Here is a 19,674-nt window from a genome sequence, read left to right on the forward strand (position 1 = left end):
TTCAACTATACGATTCCCATCTTTATTTGAGATAATTTTCCCTTTCTAAACGGGTTTGAGGTTGGCTCTGTCCCTGGGATAGTTCAATCAGTCTCCATCGAGCCTCGGTTTCTGGGGAACACCAATAAACCATATATCTCATTTGAGATGCATAATAATAATCCTTCAGATTTGGAAGGGCTAAACCACCATGATCTTTATCGATCTGAAGTGTCCTAAATTTTATCCTAGGTCTTGCCCCTGACCAAATAAATCGTGATATTAGCCGGTCCCAAGTGTTAAAATCCGAGTCAGCAATCCTGATGGGCAATGACATGAAAAGATACAGAAATCTGAGAAGCAGATTCATTTTCACTATTTCCATTCTAGCATTGAAGTCTAATATCAGCATTGCCCAGCACTTCATATCTTTCTGTATAGAATCATTAAGTTTCTCAAAATTCAAAACTGAACAAATCATCTAGATCTTGGGAGATAAATAGCCGTGCCGTACCGAACCGTACCGTACCATGCAGTGGAAAAGCGCGTGTCGTATGGATTTATTGGGGGAGTAATTAATGGTCAGAACTTGTGTTTTAGTAATGTTTAAGTGATAGCCAGACAACTGCCCAAACTCTGTCAGAGACCTCATAAGTTTAGGGAGGCTTACATCTGGATTTTGGAGGTAGGTGATAATATCATCCGCAAAAAGTCCAATTATATGCTCAGTATTTCCAATAGTAATGCCCCTAAGCTCTTCATTTTGCCTAATAGCTTGTGCCAAGGGCTCTATGTATAATGTGAAGATCGCTGGACTGAGGCAACAGCCTTGTCGAGTACCTCTAAACAGTTGAAAGCTATCAGTTAGGTGTCCATTAATTTTAATCCTGGCCCTCGGACTATCATACAGTGACTGAATACACCTAATAAATTGATTGTTAAAGCCGAGACGCTCGAGTACCTTGTATAAAAAGGGCCATTAAGTTGTGCTTCTTTAAGGCAGCACTACAAAAAACTTCAATCTTACAAGTAACAGCAAAATAAGACATACAATGACAGAAAGGGGTATTTAACTTAATTTTATTAAAATAATTGATTAAAAGTATATATTCAATATAGAGTCAATAACACCTTCAAAGAACTTGACATCACAAAATAGAGCTCAAATTGTGTAAAACTATGTTGCATCTTACTAATAAACAGCATTCAATGACAGCTCAATACTGACTAAATCATGAAGCTAATTTTGTGTATATAATATTCAAACATCATTGAGGGCAACATCTTTTCAGACACATACAACTGTGGGATCCTTTACTCTTTCATAATCTTCTTATAATCAAAGTGCATCTGTCACTGGCCTGCAAACACAGGAAACAGCCTTCATTTCTGAGATCAACATCAGCTATGAATGGAGCTCTCCAGCTGAAATGTCAAGAGTTCCCTTCTTATTCTGGTTTGCAGACTCTTGCACAGTTTCAGTCATTCGGTTTATCAGTCACAAATTCTATAAATGACACTGTAGCAGCACAAGGCAATAGTATATGGCTTCTAGAAGACGGGCAGCTTCATGGAGGTGAGTGTGAAGGAGTTGATGTCTTCAGTCTGTGACGCTCTGTGCAGCGAAGGTTCAGAGGCGCTGCGGTTGATTTTGGGCAGCGAATGCTGCAGGAGCTCAATGGAGGACAGAATCTGTCAAAGATCACAAAGACGCCCAGAGAGAGAGAAAGCAGTGTGTTATTATTTCCTGCATCTGCCATGCCTCTCAAAAAATTACATTTTTCTGTTGCCAAACAAAATCAATCATTCAACAGCGCTGTGATAAACCATTGTAATGCACGGCGGTAAAGAACCACCCAATGTGAAACAGAGCGCATTAAAATCGTGGATTCAAATTTGACTGGACAGATAAAAGTTAATTTACTGGTAGTTACTTCATCTAAGGGCACTGGGATGTAGAATTCTAAACAGAAATAAACAGAGCAATTCCATCGGTGCTCGGGCCCTAATAAAGTAGCTCGGTAATATTACATTGGTTTGAATTATTTTAAAAGTGCCTCTATTATGCCATTTCTATTATGGCAACACCTCTCACTGATCTCTTTACTGTGGCATTAAAAAGGAAAGCCTCTGTTATAGTCGGAGACTCTTCTCATCCCCTGTATAGTTCTTTCCAGTTACTTCCCTATGGCAGATGGTATAAAGTGCCTTTAGTGAAAAGGGCCAAGTATAAAAAGACATTTATCCCAGCTGCGATTAGCATTTTAAATAGGATCTTAAAATTATTATTTTTTAAATGTATTATTATGGTTTAGCATTATAAAGCACCATAATGTTTCCGTGCAATATATTCCAAGAGTTCTGAAGCCGTTCTATACTTTAATGTGAGTTTCAGATGAATATTTAAGTCGTTAAATTCAGGTTCTTGTAAACCATTCTCCCCCCCGCTGTGGCGGTCAGTCATCATCCATTCAGTGTTCAAGCTGCGTCGCATTCGGTTACGACAGTCAATACGATAAATTTCTCTCCGAGATGATAAATAAAAATTAAAATTAAATTAAAGACCAGTGGTTTTGCATAAAAAGGACTTCTTGCTAGAGTTTGGTGCTGTTTCTAAAGCATGTTACTTTCTACCGAGTGTCTGTTACATCACTGCACTGGAATAGAGAGCACTATTGTTCTTCATGCGCACACTAACTGAAATTTAAAACTGTTAAAAGAAGCGGCTCAAACTATTGCACAGATATAATACACTACGCATCAATATCTTCCTCTTCCCTTTGTGCTTTGAACTTTTTTTATGCTGCGCGCTCCAGCCTGTAAGCATGTTTTCATATGTAGAAGATTTGCCACTGAAGATTCAAACATGAGTTTTGAGCATAGTAGAGTAGTGCTTGTAGTTTGTTGTTTCTCTGATCACAAATGCAGACATGGTTTTATGTTTACGCAGCGCGATGCAACGCAATGCGTAAAAACACAGTATAAGTCATTATAATCAGTAATTATGTCCCCACTGGATGCAACAAATGCCTTGTTTATAATGGGTTTTATTGGTTTTGTCTCATCGCGCCAGTGTTCTGACGATTTGTGCTACTGTCAGATTTTGCTACCTCCCATTAAAACAAGATGGTAGCATAATTCGAAAGCAAAATCTTTTATTAACATGTACACCTAACGTTACCCCAGCGGTTCTCAATTCCAGTCCTTGTGCCCCCAGCTCTGCATATTTTGCACGTCTCTCTTTGTTAACACACCTTATTCAGATAATCAGCTCGTTAGAAGTGAGCTCCGTGCATGAACGGTGTTCCCATTGACATGGTCCCTACACAGTATTCATTGCTCCCTACTCACTGATGTTGAAGTTTACCTCACTTCGGAACATTCATTCACGGATTTGCGCTGCGCAATGTCTTCACACACAAGTGTGACATCATATACCTCTGTAAATAAATACAATTTAAATTCACGTCTCGCTCACTTCAGTGCATTTTAAATGGAACATATATGTTCGCTTTGAACAGGAATCATGGCCAATCAGAGCACACCTCGCTTTACAGATAAACTTTGTAAAAATCAACACGTTTCAGAAGGCGGGGCATAGATGAGAAACAATAATGTACAGTATGTAGAAAATTATGTGTTTTTTGAAACTTAAACCGCATAAACACATTTCATTACACCAAATACACAAAATAATGTTCTTTTTAGCAACATCATATGACCCCTTTAAAAGATATGTATTCTTATTTTATAATATATATTTATATATGAACATATTTACTGTTTTTTCATGAATGTATTTTACAACAATACAAAGAGCAATCTGTAACATTTTACCAGATTTAGCCCTACACTTATTCACTTTTATTTGTGAAATAAAACTAAATAATGTTTTTTTTTTCACTTAATATTTAGATTTTATAAAATTATTGTGAACTCATGAGTAACTTTTGCTGCTGAATTATCCACTAACCTAGTTTATAATAGTATTTTTGTCATAGTTTATGATAATATATTTTTTCATTTGATATTTTTCTTTATAATGAAGTTGTCTATATTTAGTAGATAGTGTTTAACACAAAAGAGTGACGATCAGGTCAATACACATTGAGGTATAAAAAAATCTACACCGATTAAAAAAAACAAAACCCTGCACTGGTATCGGTATCGGCCAATACTCCATTTTTTTTGGTATCGGATCTGAAAAAATGGCATTGGTGCACCCCTAGTTTGTGTGTGTGCTTCAGCTTTAATGAAAGCTGTTCTGTGATTTAGAAGAATGATTAAACTGACTGGAACTTCCTGTGCATTCAATGGGTTCAACTCAACACCTTCTGATTTAATCTAATGCAGTAAATGCCATTTCAATAAAAAAAAAAACAATCTTGGACTTTGTTGTCTATTTTGCCTTATGTATGTTCAGTTAGATTATCTGTTAAAGGAAAGCAAACACACCTGGGGGAAAAGGGGCCTCTCGTCCTTGGACTTCTTGATACAGTCAGCCACCAGTCTCTTCATGGCTTTAGGACAACTCTTATAGAGCTTACTGAGGTCTGGAGACAGATATCCTCGACCAACCATGTAGATGATCTGAAGAAAACAGTTCATACAAAGCTTTAAGAAAGCACAGGGAACCACTGTAAATAAATATGCATTCAAATATTTAGTCCTAAAAGCACAACAGCACAGTCTTTTATTGTGGAACTTATTTAAATAATAGCTAACTGTCTAAATAGACTAAACTTTCTAATAATCCTACCATAAAACTGATTAATCTCACAAAACAATCAAAAACACATCCAGGTAACATTTTGATTAACAATCACACAAAATAATAAGAAGATTAGATTTTGCATAATGTCAATTCTATTTTCAGAACCATTAAGATTATTATTATTATTATTTTGTGAGATTCACCCAATTACTGAGGCAGTCATGGCGAAATGATGCAGAATAAGTGTGCACTGTGTCAGAGCCTAACACACACACACACACACACACACAAACACACACACACACACACACACACACACACACACACACACACACACACACACACACACACACTCACAAACACACACACACAAACACACTCTCTCTGTCACACACACACACACACACACACACACACACACACACACAAAGGTCAGGGGTTAGGGAGTGAGGCCAATATGTGGACTGGAGTCTCTGGGGCCCTGATTAGATTACATGTCTAAATTTACACGCCTGGGGTCAGACTGGGAGAGATACTGCATGCATGTCCACAAATGTATGCAGAGTCATGCTGGATAAACCATTAGCCTCAGATTAGCCTCTTGCTTACTGAAAGGCTTGTGAAGAATTCGCTAAGTGCTGCCCTCTACAATTGCAGATAAATGTAAAATATTTCAAGTTAGCTATTAAAAACCTAATATAACATTAACAGCTTGGTTAAACCATGTGCCTGTTTTGCAGCCCTTCAGGCTTCATGTTTGTTACCTGATCTCGGTTTGCTATCTGTGAGTAGGGCAGCTCCCCGGTCATTAATTCAAACAGCACAATGCCAAAAGAATACACATCAGATTGGAAGCTGTACGGGTTGCAGTCCTGCATTCGGATCACCTCAGGTGCCTGAGGGGTGAAGAGCATAAAGGTGGGTAAAGCTCAATGACAGATGCATGTTCAGAGTGGAATGAAGCAGGCAGAATCTGAGATGCTGAGCAATGCACTGACCATCCATAAAATAGATCCCGATGTTTGTTCAACCTGTTGAGAACCACTCCACCTGGCCTTCACTGTGGCCAGCCCAAAGTCTCCGATCTTCACTGTCAGGCCTTCATGTAAGAAGATGTCTGTGCTTGAGTTAAAGTCAAAGTCCAGCAGCTTTTGGCAGTCTGCATTAAGGCTGCTCCTTCTATTCAAAAACAGCTTGTTTAAGACTCATTTATATTGGGTGAAAGAAATATTAAAGGGATACTCCATCCAAAAATGAAAATGTTGTCATTAATCACTTACTACCATGTCGTTCCAAACCCGTAAAAGCTTTGTTCGTCTTCGGAACACAATGTAAGATATTTTGGATGAAAACCGGGAGGCCTGTGACTGTACCATAGACTGCCAAGTAAATAATATCAAGGCCCATAAAAGGTATAAAAGTTGTCGTCAGAATACTCCATCTGCCATCAGACGTGCAATCTGGCGCGGATGATACAGAAGAGCATATGCAGCATACAGTGATATGGAGAGACACAGAGGAGACTGTTGACAAAGGAATTGTTGCAAAAAAGCCATTTTTTTGTTTTCTTCACTTACAAAAAATGTTCCCGTCGCTTCATATACCCAGATTGCATGTCTGATGGCAGATGGAGTATTCTGACTACTACTTCCATACCTTTTATGGACCTTGACACTGTTATTTACTTGGCAGTCTATGGGACAGTCCTCCCGGTTTTCATCCAAAATATCTTAAATTATGTTCTGAAGATGAACAACACTTTTACGGGTTTGAAACGACATGGGGGTAAGTGATTAATGACAACATTTTCATTTTGGGGTGGAGTATCCCTTTAAGCATGATATAACAAAAACAGGATGTCATTTCCTAAATTAAATATATGGTTGTTACACTGGTTTTATCCTATTAATAAATGGCTGTTAGATTTACTTTGTACTAAGTTGATAATTTTTCCCTATACACTATAAGAATCATTTGATATGTATAAAGCTGAAGAAAGGGCTTTGTAGAGGTCAGTAATGTTCATCCGCATGTGACTCTTTTTATACGTGGACCTTGCTTTGTTTACAGGAGACCTGCCATTTGGGAAGAAATAAGGGCCCTCCTTAAACTGTTGCACAGAACTATCTACAATAACATTATGCAGTAAGATTTATCTTCACTGGAATAACTGGAATAGCCAAAAAAAAGGACAAAAATAAGTACTGCTACTACACTAATAATAATAATAACAATAATAATATTAACAATCATGATTAATCAATGATTTCTGACCAGTGTTTGTAGAATGCAGAATAAAACGGCAATTAACAAATTTAATAGATGTGTTAAAAAAGTGTTTCCTGGACTACCTAGCACCTGAACCAGTTTTTAATATATATTATATATACTGTACCAACCATTTCATGGCCCTAATACAGGAGAAAAAATGCTCCAACTAAATCACCTTTTTCACATTTTTTGCCAGTGCTACACCCTACACCTTCGACCTACACCCTTCAAGTTCATTGGCACACACACATTGCAGAGATTGTCAAAAACCAGGGCTTACTTTATAGGCACTGGTTGTAGCAAGCCATAAATTGTGTATAGCCTGCCAACCAGAGGATTGTGATTTTGGAAAGCTTTTACCATTATTGTGTGCAATATGCATCAGATGCTCTATGAGTGGCTGGTGAACTAAATGCTAACTGTAGCTAAACAGCTAACAGCTAAACCTATCCCATCTGCCTTTAAACCTCAAAAGCACAGAATGAAACTACATGAATCATAAAAGGATACTGTTTGATTTCATGTCACGGTGGATGATGTTTTTTGCATGTAGATAACTGTGAGGGAAAAAAACATGATAAATGATTGTTGAGACATACACAATGAAATTGTAAACACTGAATGAAGACACATCCATCAGTCTCAGGATGTGAAACTCACTCCATGCCTTGAGCGGTCTGTCTGGCAATATCTATCAGCTGAAACATCTGGAAGTTGGTCTCTTGCACATGGAGGTGTTTGTAGAGACTGCTGCCTTCACACCACTGCGTTACAATCGCAAGATTGTCTTTTGTCATGTAGCCCATGAACAACAGGATGTTGACATGTCTGGTTTTCCTGTTGGCAGCAAAAAGACAACAGGACACAAAACTTAAAATGCATCGAACGCAAACATACTGCTTATGCAGTGCAATAGGGGTTGTCAATTTGACCGAAATCTTTTTTTGGCTCATTTGAAGCGAATGTTTCGGAACCCATCCTATTTTCCTCCCTTAGTTCGGTTCGTTTAGGAATATGTGAACATGGCAATCTCGCTTTATTAACACCCTAGAGCCGTGTGGAGCAGTTTTATGATGGATGGATGCAGTTTTATTTTTGGGTGAACTATTCCTTTAATGTTATGAATTTAAAGTCACACGTCATATTTCCATTTTACAAAACAGTGACAACAGCAAGTCATTCAATTTTAAAGAAATGTGAGCTTGCAATATACTTCTATATATAATATATATTATATCTCACTTGGAAATGCTCTGAATCCCCGTGGGTAATTAATAGCTAGCTAACAATCATAATGTCTTTTAAATTTTATTATTAAAAAAAAGAAAAAATAAATAAAATTTAAAAAAGCAAACTAGCAACTGTGAGATTTTTCTTCAGCTTTTTTGTTCAAAATGTTGCTTTATTAAATGAAACTTGCCCAGATTCAGATGTTGACAAAAAATAAATAAATATATATATATATATATATATATATATATATATATCATGAAGCTAGATTCATTATTATTAATATTATTATTTTTTTAAAGAAGTCTCTGTTCTTTTTTTGACATATTGCATGTTCAAATATTCATTCATCAAAATATTCTGGGGGCCATGAAAGTTTTGTGACTCATTTTGTTTTTTCTATTAGTGTAAACAAACTTTGCTAATAATACAGGCACTCCGAAAATGTAATGTAATACATTGGGCATTGCTTTGCTGGCTTCCACAACCACTGTTTTAGTATGTTTTAATAGGTTTTGGGAGTAAATTGTACTAGTAAACTCTCACTCAGATGGATAGTCATTAAACCATCAAATGAGTACACAGGGACAGAATATGAATTACTGTACTACGGCAGGTTGCAATATTGCTTTTGTTATATTGTGCCGTCTTCACACTGCTCTAAATAGGTCATCCCTTTTGACCTGGGGACAGTGACCTGTTGACAATCAATAGTAACATCTCACCGAAGAACTGCCACCTCATTGCGGAAGGCTTCAAACTGCTCCGGTGTCGGGTTGGTGACTTTTAATATCTTCACAGCCACATCACCTACAGCATGTTATAGTGTAAGTTAACCCAGTCATAACAGCTAGATTTTACTGAAGCAGTTAACCTGTGCTTACCATGCCATTTCCCTTTGTGTACGGTTCCAAAAGAGCCCGAGCCGATCCTGTTCTGCAGCACTACCTCATTAGCTTCAATCTCCCAGTAATAGCTGGAGTCTCTCTTATCCCTTGGCCGCTAAAAAACAGTAACTAATGATAAGCACTTAATGAAGTAGGCTAAACAGTCATAATTTCACATCAAGAAACCTTCCGTGGCCATTATTATTATTATTATTATTATTATTATTATTACTATTTACATTCACAACAATTTTACACATTTTCTGGTAACACTTTACAATAAGGTCCCATAAGTTAACATCAGTTATTAAATAAACTTAACTAACAAAGAGCTATACATTTGTTACAGTATTTAATAATCTTTGTTAATGTTAGTTAATAAAAATACAACTGTTCATTGTTAGCTCAGGTCCATTAAATAATATTGATAGGTACAACCTTTAATTTTAAGGTCCCACTTTATATTAAGTGTCCCTAATACCTGTGTACTTACATAGTAACTAGATGTGTACACAGTATGTAACCACAGTGTAAGTACACATTGGTACATAGTATCTACAGCTTGTTTGTGCAACTAAACATATGTAAAAACTAACTGAATGGTATGTGTAAGTACAGATGTGTAACAGGACATTGGTAACAACACTTTTTGGTAATGAAAATACAAATGTGCAATAGTACTAATAGCACTTTTTGGTAAAGAAAGTGTTAAGTTGAAAGTTGAAAATTATGTGACATACAGCCAAGTATGGTGACCCATACTCAGAATTAGTGCTCTGCATTTAACCCATCCAAAGTGCACACACACAGCAGTGAACACACACACACACACCGTGAACACACACCCGGAGCAGTGGGCAGCCATTTATGCTGCAGCGCCCGGGGAGCAGTTGGGGGTTCGGTGCCTTGCTCAAGGACACCTCAGTCGTGCTACTGCCGGCCCGAGACCTTAGGGTTAGGAGTTAAACTCTCTAACCACTAGGCCACGACTTCCCGCCAGACACTATATTAGATTTATCATGTAATTACTCTGATGTTACACAGGAGCAGCCAGTAAGTTAGGCTTTACATATAAATTGTGGTTGGTGTCCAGAATGTCACACTTTATATTAAGTGGACAGTTCCTGAGTTACCATGTAAGTAAACTTGTATTACAGTGGTGCACCAACTCCAACTTGAGATCCAACTCCTCCCACTTTACATTTCCCTAAACCTATCCATCTCCACCCCCTGGATCAAATGGTTCCAATTACACTTATACATATTGTTTTTACAAAATGTAGTTATACATGTCCTGTTACACATTTGTACTTAGACAAACCATTCGGAGGGTTGTTACATGTGTGTAGTTACAGAAATATTACAACTGTAGATACTATGTACCAATGTGTACTTACACTTTTGTTACATACTACGTACACATGTAGTTACTTTGTAAGTACACAGGTATTGGGGACACAATATAAAGTGGGACCAATTTTAATAATGCATTAGTAAATGTTGAAACTGACATTGACTAAGAATAATAAAAGCTTTAGAAGTATTTTTTTTTCATTGTTAGTTCATGTGTAGTTACTACAAACAAATTAAATTAAGTTAATGTTAGTTAAAAGAAACATTCTAAAGTGTTACCCATTTTCCAACTAAATTCTCAGTACTGTAATTAATATTTAAAATTGAAAAGTACAAATATAAAATAGACATCACTGTAGTATTTGTTGCTCTGCCATTAATGCGTTTTTTTATTTTTATTTTTTTTAATCTTTTTTAACTCATTACAACTGTTTTTGTATTTACACTCTGGGAATACAAACTGAAGAATCAAGATCTGCTATAACAGCATGATGAGTAAAAAAAGATGACCTTGTCTGAATGATCATGTTATCAAAGCTTCCAGCAGCTTGAATCAAACAAGCATGGCGTCTGAGACTGAGACCCTGCCCCACTGTTTGAAGTTGAGCTCTTTCACAGGAGTGAACTTCTTTTTATCTCTGTGATAAGGACATATACAGACTGTAGGGCTGTGCAAAAAATCGAATACGATTTTCATGCGCATCTCTTCAGTAAAGACGCTCCTGTGATTAGTAGTATATCTCCAGCACGTGCGTTAAGATCAGGTTTGCCAGGTTTTCACAACAAATCCTGCCCAGTTGCTTCTCAAAACTAGTCCAAAACTAGCCCAATCGCGTTTCCAGGAGGTTCCCCGATAAAAATTGCATCCCGGTGTTAAAATATACGTTTTTTGTCAGGGTTTCCTTGGTAAAATTCTCATTTTAGGGGCTAAATATCACGTTATTGGTATTGGGGTCGCTTCAACCCGCGGACATGAAAAACAACTGTAGACTTGGCAACACTGGTTCAGGTGGAGCGGCATTTACTACACAGAGCCGTAGTCCACCGACAAGCTACACAAAATCGCTTTCAAAATCGCAGGCGATTCTTTGTCGATTTTGAAAGCGATTTTGTGTAGATTGTTGGTGGACTACGGCTCTGTGTAGTAAATGCCGCTCCACCTGAACCAGTACCTACCTCCTGGAAACGCGATTGGGCTAGTTTTGGACTAGTTTTGAGAAGCAACTGGGCAGGATTTGTTGTGAAAACCTGGCAACCCTGATCTTAACGCACGTGCTGGAGATATACTACTAATCACAGGAGCGTCTTTACTGAAGAGATGCGCATGAAAATCGTATTCGATTTTTTGCACAGCCCTAACAGACTGGTACAGTTTTGCTGACTGGATTACACTGGTGAGACTCCAGAGTCTGGGCAGGTTCCTATAACTGCTTGCATCTTGTGCATGCCTTGGTCATGTCCTGAGTGCTTTGTCTTCACTTCTAAGGACAGCCTCCTAAAATGCATATACCCTAGCTACAATGTAGACTTGAAGACTGCAGCAGAACAACAACAGCACATTGTCAATAAAGAGTCCTGCTTGGAGACATACCCGATTCTCCTGGTCTTAACATCTGAGTTTCCCACAATACTGCTTAACAAATGACCAAACAGAATGAAGACAAAGCTTCATAAAACGTACAATTTTAACCTTCTCCTGAGGGTTCAGGGACGGAGCCCGCTCTCTCTGGGCCGGGGTGGGTATATTGGGCTGTTTCCAGCCTGTAGGACTCTGATCCGGAGAACTGCTAGCTGTAGAGAGATGGACAAAAAAATGAACCTGATCCATATTCATGCCTATAACTAAACTACAGCAAAAACATATTTTTTTGCATTCAAATGAATCTGTTTTGAAGATTTATTCTTACCTGAATCGTGAATACGTATGGCGTCCTACATGAAAGGCAAACAAACAAACAAAAAAAAAAATTAAGAAATAACACAAAATTGCTCATTGGTATATTCACTCTCCTAGAGCACACTGCAAGACAGAAGCACATTTTGCACATTTGATACAATTTCCAGCTGTCCTTCTGATGTTATGATGTGTACTGTACACAACTAATCACACACTAGATCATTTTCTACTGTACTTCTACTTACCACCCTATAATTCCCTTCTTATGTCCTTAATGTTTTTGAGAGTTGATTCTTGACATCAAGCAACACGAAGAAAGGGTTTGTGGTTATGCATGCACAGAACAAAGGCAGAAGAAGAACGTTTAAGAGCTTGCTTAGACACAAACCACTTTGATGGTTTGTCTGATTGGTTTCTTTTTAGATCCCACTTCCCATTGTCTCATACTCTTTCTTCTCACAGTGTCATAGGATGCTGCCCATAGCTGCTGTCTTGGCAAGGAGTCAGCTAAATTTCAAATAAGCATATCAACGTAAATTTATTGCAGCAGCCGTTGTATGGTCTTTGGCGAGGACTGGGGATGGTTATTAAATTAAATTAAATTAAATTAATGCATTTAGCAGACGCTTTTATCCAAAGCGACTTAAAGTGCATTGAGGCTATCAATTTTTACCTATCATGTGTTCCCGGGGAATCGAACCCCCAACCTTGCGCTTGTTAACGCAATGCTCTACCACTTGAGCTACAGGAGCACTACATAATGTTGTAACGGTTATAACACTGGGTGAGTTGTAACGACAGTAGATTAACCACTAGACATCACAGGACCACCGTCTGAGGTGACAGTAGACATTTCTCTCTGTGTAATAAATACAGCAACAAAACTGATGCAGAAAAATACAGTATTTAACGCAATTTAACAGAATTAGTAGATTCTATTGTTTAATTTGATATACTGTAACTGTGTTTATAAACTTTCACATACATGTTGAAAAAAATATTAGAAATATCTAAGCTGATTGGGAGGGATGTAACTTTGTTACTTTCCACATTTATGTCTACTGGACCTAAAAAGATTTCACAAAATAGGACAATGCAAAAGTTCCAAACCTATAACCATTTTACAGGTGCTGGTCATATAATTAGAATATCATCAAAAAGTTGATTTATTTCACTAATTCCATTCAAAAAGTGGAACTTGTATATTATATTCATTCATTACACACAGACTGATATATTTCAAATATTTATTTTAATTTTGATGTTTATAACTGACAACTAAGGAAAATCCCAAATTCAGTATCTCAGAAAATTAGAATATTGGGAAAAGGTTCAATATTGAAGACACCTGCTGCCACACTCTAAACAGCTAATTAACTCAAAACACCTGCAAAGCCTTTAAATGGTCTCTCAGTCTAGTTCTGTAGGCTACACAAACATGGGGAAGACTGCTGACTTTTTGGACAATTGTCCAAAAGACGACCATTGACACCTTGCACAAGGAGGGCAAGACACAAAAGGTCATTGCAAAAGAGGCTGGCTGTTCACAGAGCTCTGTGTCCAAGCACATTAATAGAGAGGCGAAGGGAAGGAAAAGATGTGGTAGAAAAAAAGTGTACAAGCAATAGGGATAACCGCACCCTGGAGAGGATTGTGAAACAAAACCCATTCAAAAATGTGGGGGAGATTCACAAAGAGTCAGTGCTGGAGCTGGAGTCAGTGCTAAAAGAACCACTACGCACAGACGTATGCAAGACATGGGTTTCAGCTGAGCACTCCTTGTGTCAAGCCACTCTTGAACAACAGACAGCGTCAGAAGCGTCTCGCCTGGACTAAAGACAAAAAGGACTGGACTGTTGCTGAGTGGTCCAAAGTTATGTTCTCTGATGAAAGTAAATTTTGCATTTCCTTTGGAAATCAGGGTCCCAGAGTCTGGAGGAATAGAGGAGAGGCACACAATCCATGTTGCTTGAGGTCCAGTGTAAAGTTTCCACAGTCAGTGATGGTTTGGGGTGCCATGTCATCTGCTGGTGTTGGTCCACTGTGTTTTCTGAGGTCCAAGGTCAACACAGCCGTATACCAGGAAGTTTTAGAGCACTTCATGCTTCCTGCTGCTGACCAACTTTATGGAGATGCAGATTTCATTTTCCAACAGGACTTGGCACCTGCACACAGTGCAAAGCTACCAGTACCTGGTTTAAGGACCATGGTATCCCTGTTCTTGATTGGCCAGCAATCTCGCCTGACCTTAACCCCATAGAAAATCTATGGGGTATTGTGAAGAGGAAGATGTGATATGCCAGACCCAAGAATGCAGAAGAGCTGAAGGCCACTATCAGAGCAACCTGGGCTCTCATAACACCTGAGCAGTGCCACAGACTGATCGACTCCATGCCACGCCGCATTGCTGCAGTAATTCAGGCAAAAGGAGCCCCAACTAAGTTTTGAGTGCTGTACATGCTCATACTTTTCATGTTCATACTTTTCAGTTGGCCAAGATTTCTAAAAATCCTTTCTTTGTATTGGTCTTAAGTAATATTCTAATTTTCTGAGATACTGAATTTGGGATTTTCCTTAGTTGTCAGTTATAATCATTAAAATTAAAAGAAATAAACATTTGAAATATATCAGTCTGTATGTAATGAATGAATATAATATACAAGTTTCACTTTTTGAATGGAATTAATGAAATAAATCAACTTTTTGATGATATTCTAATTATATAACCAGCACCTGTATATACATGTTTTATATTTAAACTTGTTTGATGTTTTAGAATTAAAGGTTTCTCTTTTTACCTACATTTAACTTTTTTGGAATTTTAAATTTATGTACATAATAAATGCATGAAAAAAAAAAAAAATATGATGTTTATGTTTTATATTACTTAGTTCTATTAGCATAGCTTTTCTCAATTCCAGGGCTCGCACCCCCTTCTCTGCATATTTTGTTAGTTTCTCTTATTGCTTCAGGCGTTTGTTCTATTTGAACGTAAGTGCCCTGCGAAGAGGACATCACAGGATATTCCGCCATGATTACAGTTCGAAGAGAACCCACAGGTGCATCTCAATAAATTAGAATGTCATGGAAAAGTTAATTTATTTCAGTAATTCAACTCAAATTGTGAAACTCGCGTATTAAATAAATTCAATGCACACAGACTGAAGTAGTTTAAGTCAAGTCAAGTCAAGTCAAGTCACATTTATTTATATAGCGCTTTAAACAAAAAAGATTGCGTCAAAGCAACTGAACAACATTAATTAGGAAAACAGTGTGTCAATAATGCAAAATGACAGTTAAAGGCAGTTCATCATTGAATTCAGTGATGTCATCATGCAGCTCAGTTCAGTTTAAATAGTATCTGTGCAATAATTTGCAATCAAGTCAATGATATCGCTGTAAATGAAGTGTCCCCAACTAAGCAAGCCAGAGGCGACAGCGCCAAGGAACCAAAACTCCATCGGTGACAGAATGGAGAAAAACCTTGGGAGAAACCAGGCTCTGGTCTTTGGTGATGATTTTGGCTCACATTTAACAAAAACCCCTCATCTCAACAAATTAGAATACTTCATAAGACCAGTCACGTCACCTTTATTTATATAGCGCTTTAAACAAAAAAGATTGTGTCAAAGCAACTGAACAACATTAATTAGGAAAACAGTGTCAATAATGCAGACCAAAAAAAAAAAAAAACATTTTTAGTGAATTGTTGGCCTTCTGGAAAGTTTGTTCATTTACTGTACATGTACTCAATACTTGGTAGGGGCTCCTTTTGCTTTAATTACTGCCTCAATTCGGCGTGGCATGGAGGTGATCAGTTTGTGGCACTGCTGAGGTGGTGTGGAAGCCCAGGTTTCTTTGACAGTGTCCTTCAGCTCATCTGCATTTTTTGGTATCTTGTTTCTCATTTTCCTCTTGACAATACCCCATAGATTCTCTCTGGGGTTCAGGTCTGGTGAGTTTGCTGGCCAGTCAAGCACACCAACACCATGGTCATTTAACCAACTTTTGGTGCTTTTGGCAGTGTGGGCAGGTGCCAAATCCTGCTGGAAATTGAAATCAGCATCTTCAAAAAGCTGGTCAGCAGAAGGAAGCGTGAAGTGCTCCAAAATTTCTTGGTAAACGGGTGCAGTGACTTTGGTTCTTTAAAAAACACATTGGACCAACACCAGCAGATGACATTGCACCCCAAATCATCACAGACTGTGGAAACTTAACACTGGACTTCAAGCAACTTGGGCTATGAGCTTCTCCACCCTTCCTCCAGACTCTAGGACCTTGGTTTCCAAATGAAATACAAAACTTGCTCTCATCTGAAAAGAGGACTTTGGACCACTGGGCAACAGTCCAGTTCTTCTTCTCCTTAGCCCAGGTAAGACGCCTCAGGAGTGGCTTAACAAGAGGAATACATCAACTGTAGACAAATTCCTCGACACGTCTGTGTGTGGTGGCTCTTGATGCCTTGACCCCAGCCTCAGTCCATTCCTTGTGAAGTTCACTCAAATTCTTGAATCGATTTTGCTTGACAATCCTCATAAGGCTGTGGTTCTCTCGGTTGGTTGTGCATCATTTTCTTCCACACTTTTTCCTTCCACTCAACTGTCTGTTAACATGCTTGGATACAGCCCTCTGTGAACAGCCAGCTTCTTTGGCAATGAATGTGTGTGGCTTACCCTCCTTGTGAAGGGTGTCAGTGATTGTCTTCTGGTCAACTGTCAGATCAGCAGTCTTCCCCATTATTGTGTAGCCTAGTGAACCAAACTGAGAGACCATTTTGAAGGCTCAGGAAACCTTTGCAGGTGTTTTGAGTTGATTAGCTGATTGGCATGTCGTCATATTCTAATTTGTTGAGATTGTAAACCCAGTGTATTGGTGGGTTTTTGTTAAATGTGAGCCAAAATCATCACAGTTAAAAGAACCAAAGACTTAAACTACTTCAGTCTGTGTGCATTGAATTTATTTAATACATGAGTTTCACAATTTGAGTTGAATTACTGAAATAAATGAACTTTTCCACGTCATTCTAATTTATTGAGATGCAACTGTATATGTTGCATTCAAAGTGCATTGAAGTGAGCGAGACGTGAATTTAAATTGTATTTATTTAAAGAGGTATATGATGTCACACTTGTGTGTGATGATTTTGGTTTGAGGAGATCATTTATTTTATGTTCAGAGTTGATTTAAGTTTGAGAGGAGTGAATCTGCTCAGGGAGTAGGGAGCAATGAATACTGTGTAGGGACCATGTCAATGGTAACACACTTCATGCACGGAGCTCACTTATAATGAGCTGATTATCTGAATCAGGTGTGTTAACAAAGACAGACGTGCAAAATATGCAGAGCTGGGGGCGCGACTTGGTGGAATAGTTAAGAAAAAAAAATAAAATGAGATCATCATTAACCCTCATGTCATTCCCTATCTGTATGCATTTTGAACAACATCGGACCTCACTAACTTTTATGATACGGAAACACTGAGACACTTTTCAAAACTTCCTTTTTCTGTGGAACACAACAATAGTGACTAAATAATGTTGGGATGAACTTTTAAAAATGAAAGAGTAACAAGCTTTGTACTGAAGAGTGGACTTTATTGCCACATGAAAATAAACAGTAGGCACAGTGAATTATTAAGCTCAGAGACTGACGTCACACTAAACACAGGCTGCATCCAAACTTGCAAACTATTGTGTTCACAGGCAGTGCATCTATCCGTAAAGCCACTACCTTACGCCTGGGCATCGAGGCAACAAGACAGCTGTGCTCTGTATTAAACACAACCTTACTCAAGAGAAGAACAATACCTACTCTTCTCTTCAGACAAAACTGCTGATGGCACCAGGAGATCGGAGATGTGTCTGGCTACTCCCCAGCAGCGTGTAACAACATGACAGTGAAGAGGAATGAAAGAGAGATGAGAACAGCAAATCTGCTTGTTTTAATTTATTTTATGAAGCTTGTGGAAATTAGATAAGCGGAGATCAAAAAAGGTGTAAGTACAGGATAGAGAAATGTCAAGAACAAATAATCTTCATGACTGGAGTGAGAGAAGCAGCAGGATGGCTGGTTTTATAGTAGTTTACCTCAATCTGGCTGCTGTCGACAGCTACTGTGGTGCAGACATTGGGTGTGGAGGTGGACCGCAGTCTCTGTGACAGAGTTGCTCCAGAGGGGGGGTAAGCACTGGAGAAACTGAAGACGTGAGGGTTTGAATGACTGTGCACAGAGCTAATGGAAACATGTGACAAATGAACACACATCTCAGACTACAGCATATAAACTAACAGTGTTATGTAAAAAAGACTGTTGCAGTACCTAGAGATTAAATATCATAGAAATTTGGGGGTGGTGGGGGACTGGTATAATAATGTCAAACTGCAGTTCATGCCCATTATGACCCGTGAGGGGTGTAATATGTAAGGGCTCATGTACAGACGTTGTTTGTCATCTACTGCATTACATGCATTAGTGAATCAAGCCAGTGACTAAACTATCAACTTCACACTGTTCCTGTTAGTAGCGTGAAAACCATCTGTTCTCTATTTTGTGATTATTTTATTGACATTGTCTTATAATCACTGGAGCAGTCAATTCAAAATCAGAGCGAGTCTATCAATGATTTGATTTCTGCATTATAATCAATGACACTGTTTACACTGCTCAACGAGTTTATAATCTACATTGTGCTTACGGTTGCACTTTATTTGACAGTACACGTACTTACATGTACTTACAGTGTACCTTTCTAAGAAAGTCCTGGTAATATAAGGTAACTACATGGGTAGGGTTAGGTTTAGGGTTAGTACCTACTTATTACCTAGTTGTTGTAATTACTACAATAAGTACATAGTATGTACATGAGAAACAGGACTGTAAAATAAAGTGCTACTGTGTTTTCACTGTGTTAGTTATGATGAAAGTACTGGTGAGATTGCAGAAATCATGTCGCATCATGTGTCGGTAGACACGGCCTTTCTGCTACAGTGCAGCGCTGCAAGATGAGCTCATCTTGGCGGTTGTTACAGTAAAAACACAGTAAAAGTTTTCAAGAGAGTTCCACATGTAATGCTTATTTCAAATGCAAAGACGTTAGCCAATCACAGCAGTGTCCTAAATTCAGGGTGGAAGATGATTTAGATTTAAATTATGACCATTCTGATGAAAAGAAATATACTAAGATTATAAGTGCACCTCAGGAAACATTATAAAATCATTTAAAAAATGCATTTCATGACCTTTTTAAAGAGCCTGCAGAAGACCAAAAGTAGATTTGGCCAAGTCAAAAGAGACCAGCACATATTTCTCGGGTCCCCTCTTCAGTCTCTTTTTTAATATTACTA

At 38.1% G+C, this 19,674-nt stretch overlaps 1 protein-coding gene across 5 annotated transcripts in view; it reads right to left on the minus strand.

Annotated features, from left to right (window-relative positions):
• Window positions 1-1,043: 1,043 nt before the first annotated feature.
• The window catches only part of raf1a (Raf-1 proto-oncogene, serine/threonine kinase a), a 45,246-nt gene continuing 26,615 nt past the window's right edge, over window positions 1,044-19,674 (minus strand). For 2 of the 5 annotated variants that reach the window (XM_042712507.1, XM_042712506.1), the window contains exons 7-18: window positions 18,418-18,562; window positions 18,143-18,196; window positions 12,342-12,366; window positions 12,116-12,225; window positions 9,079-9,196; window positions 8,920-9,004; window positions 7,625-7,801; window positions 7,475-7,521; window positions 5,692-5,810; window positions 5,458-5,589; window positions 4,435-4,569; window positions 1,044-1,671 (exon numbers count right to left, since the gene is read on the minus strand). In XM_042712507.1, coding sequence (XP_042568441.1) covers window positions 1,531-1,671; window positions 4,435-4,569; window positions 5,458-5,589; window positions 5,692-5,810; window positions 7,475-7,521; window positions 7,625-7,801; window positions 8,920-9,004; window positions 9,079-9,196; window positions 12,116-12,225; window positions 12,342-12,366; window positions 18,143-18,196; window positions 18,418-18,562 — 1,288 coding nt within the window. In that variant the 3' untranslated portion in view covers window positions 1,044-1,530. The remainder of the gene's footprint in view (window positions 1,672-4,434; window positions 4,570-5,457; window positions 5,590-5,691; window positions 5,811-7,474; window positions 7,522-7,624; window positions 7,802-8,919; window positions 9,005-9,078; window positions 9,197-12,115; window positions 12,226-12,341; window positions 12,367-18,142; window positions 18,197-18,417; window positions 18,563-19,674) is intronic. The other 3 variants (XM_042712508.1, XM_042712509.1, XM_042712511.1) reach the window with 3 other exon arrangements.

This window comes from Cyprinus carpio, chromosome A23, assembly GCF_018340385.1.
Source record: "Cyprinus carpio isolate SPL01 chromosome A23, ASM1834038v1, whole genome shotgun sequence".
In the NCBI taxonomy this organism is placed as follows: domain Eukaryota; kingdom Metazoa; phylum Chordata; class Actinopteri; order Cypriniformes; family Cyprinidae; genus Cyprinus; species Cyprinus carpio.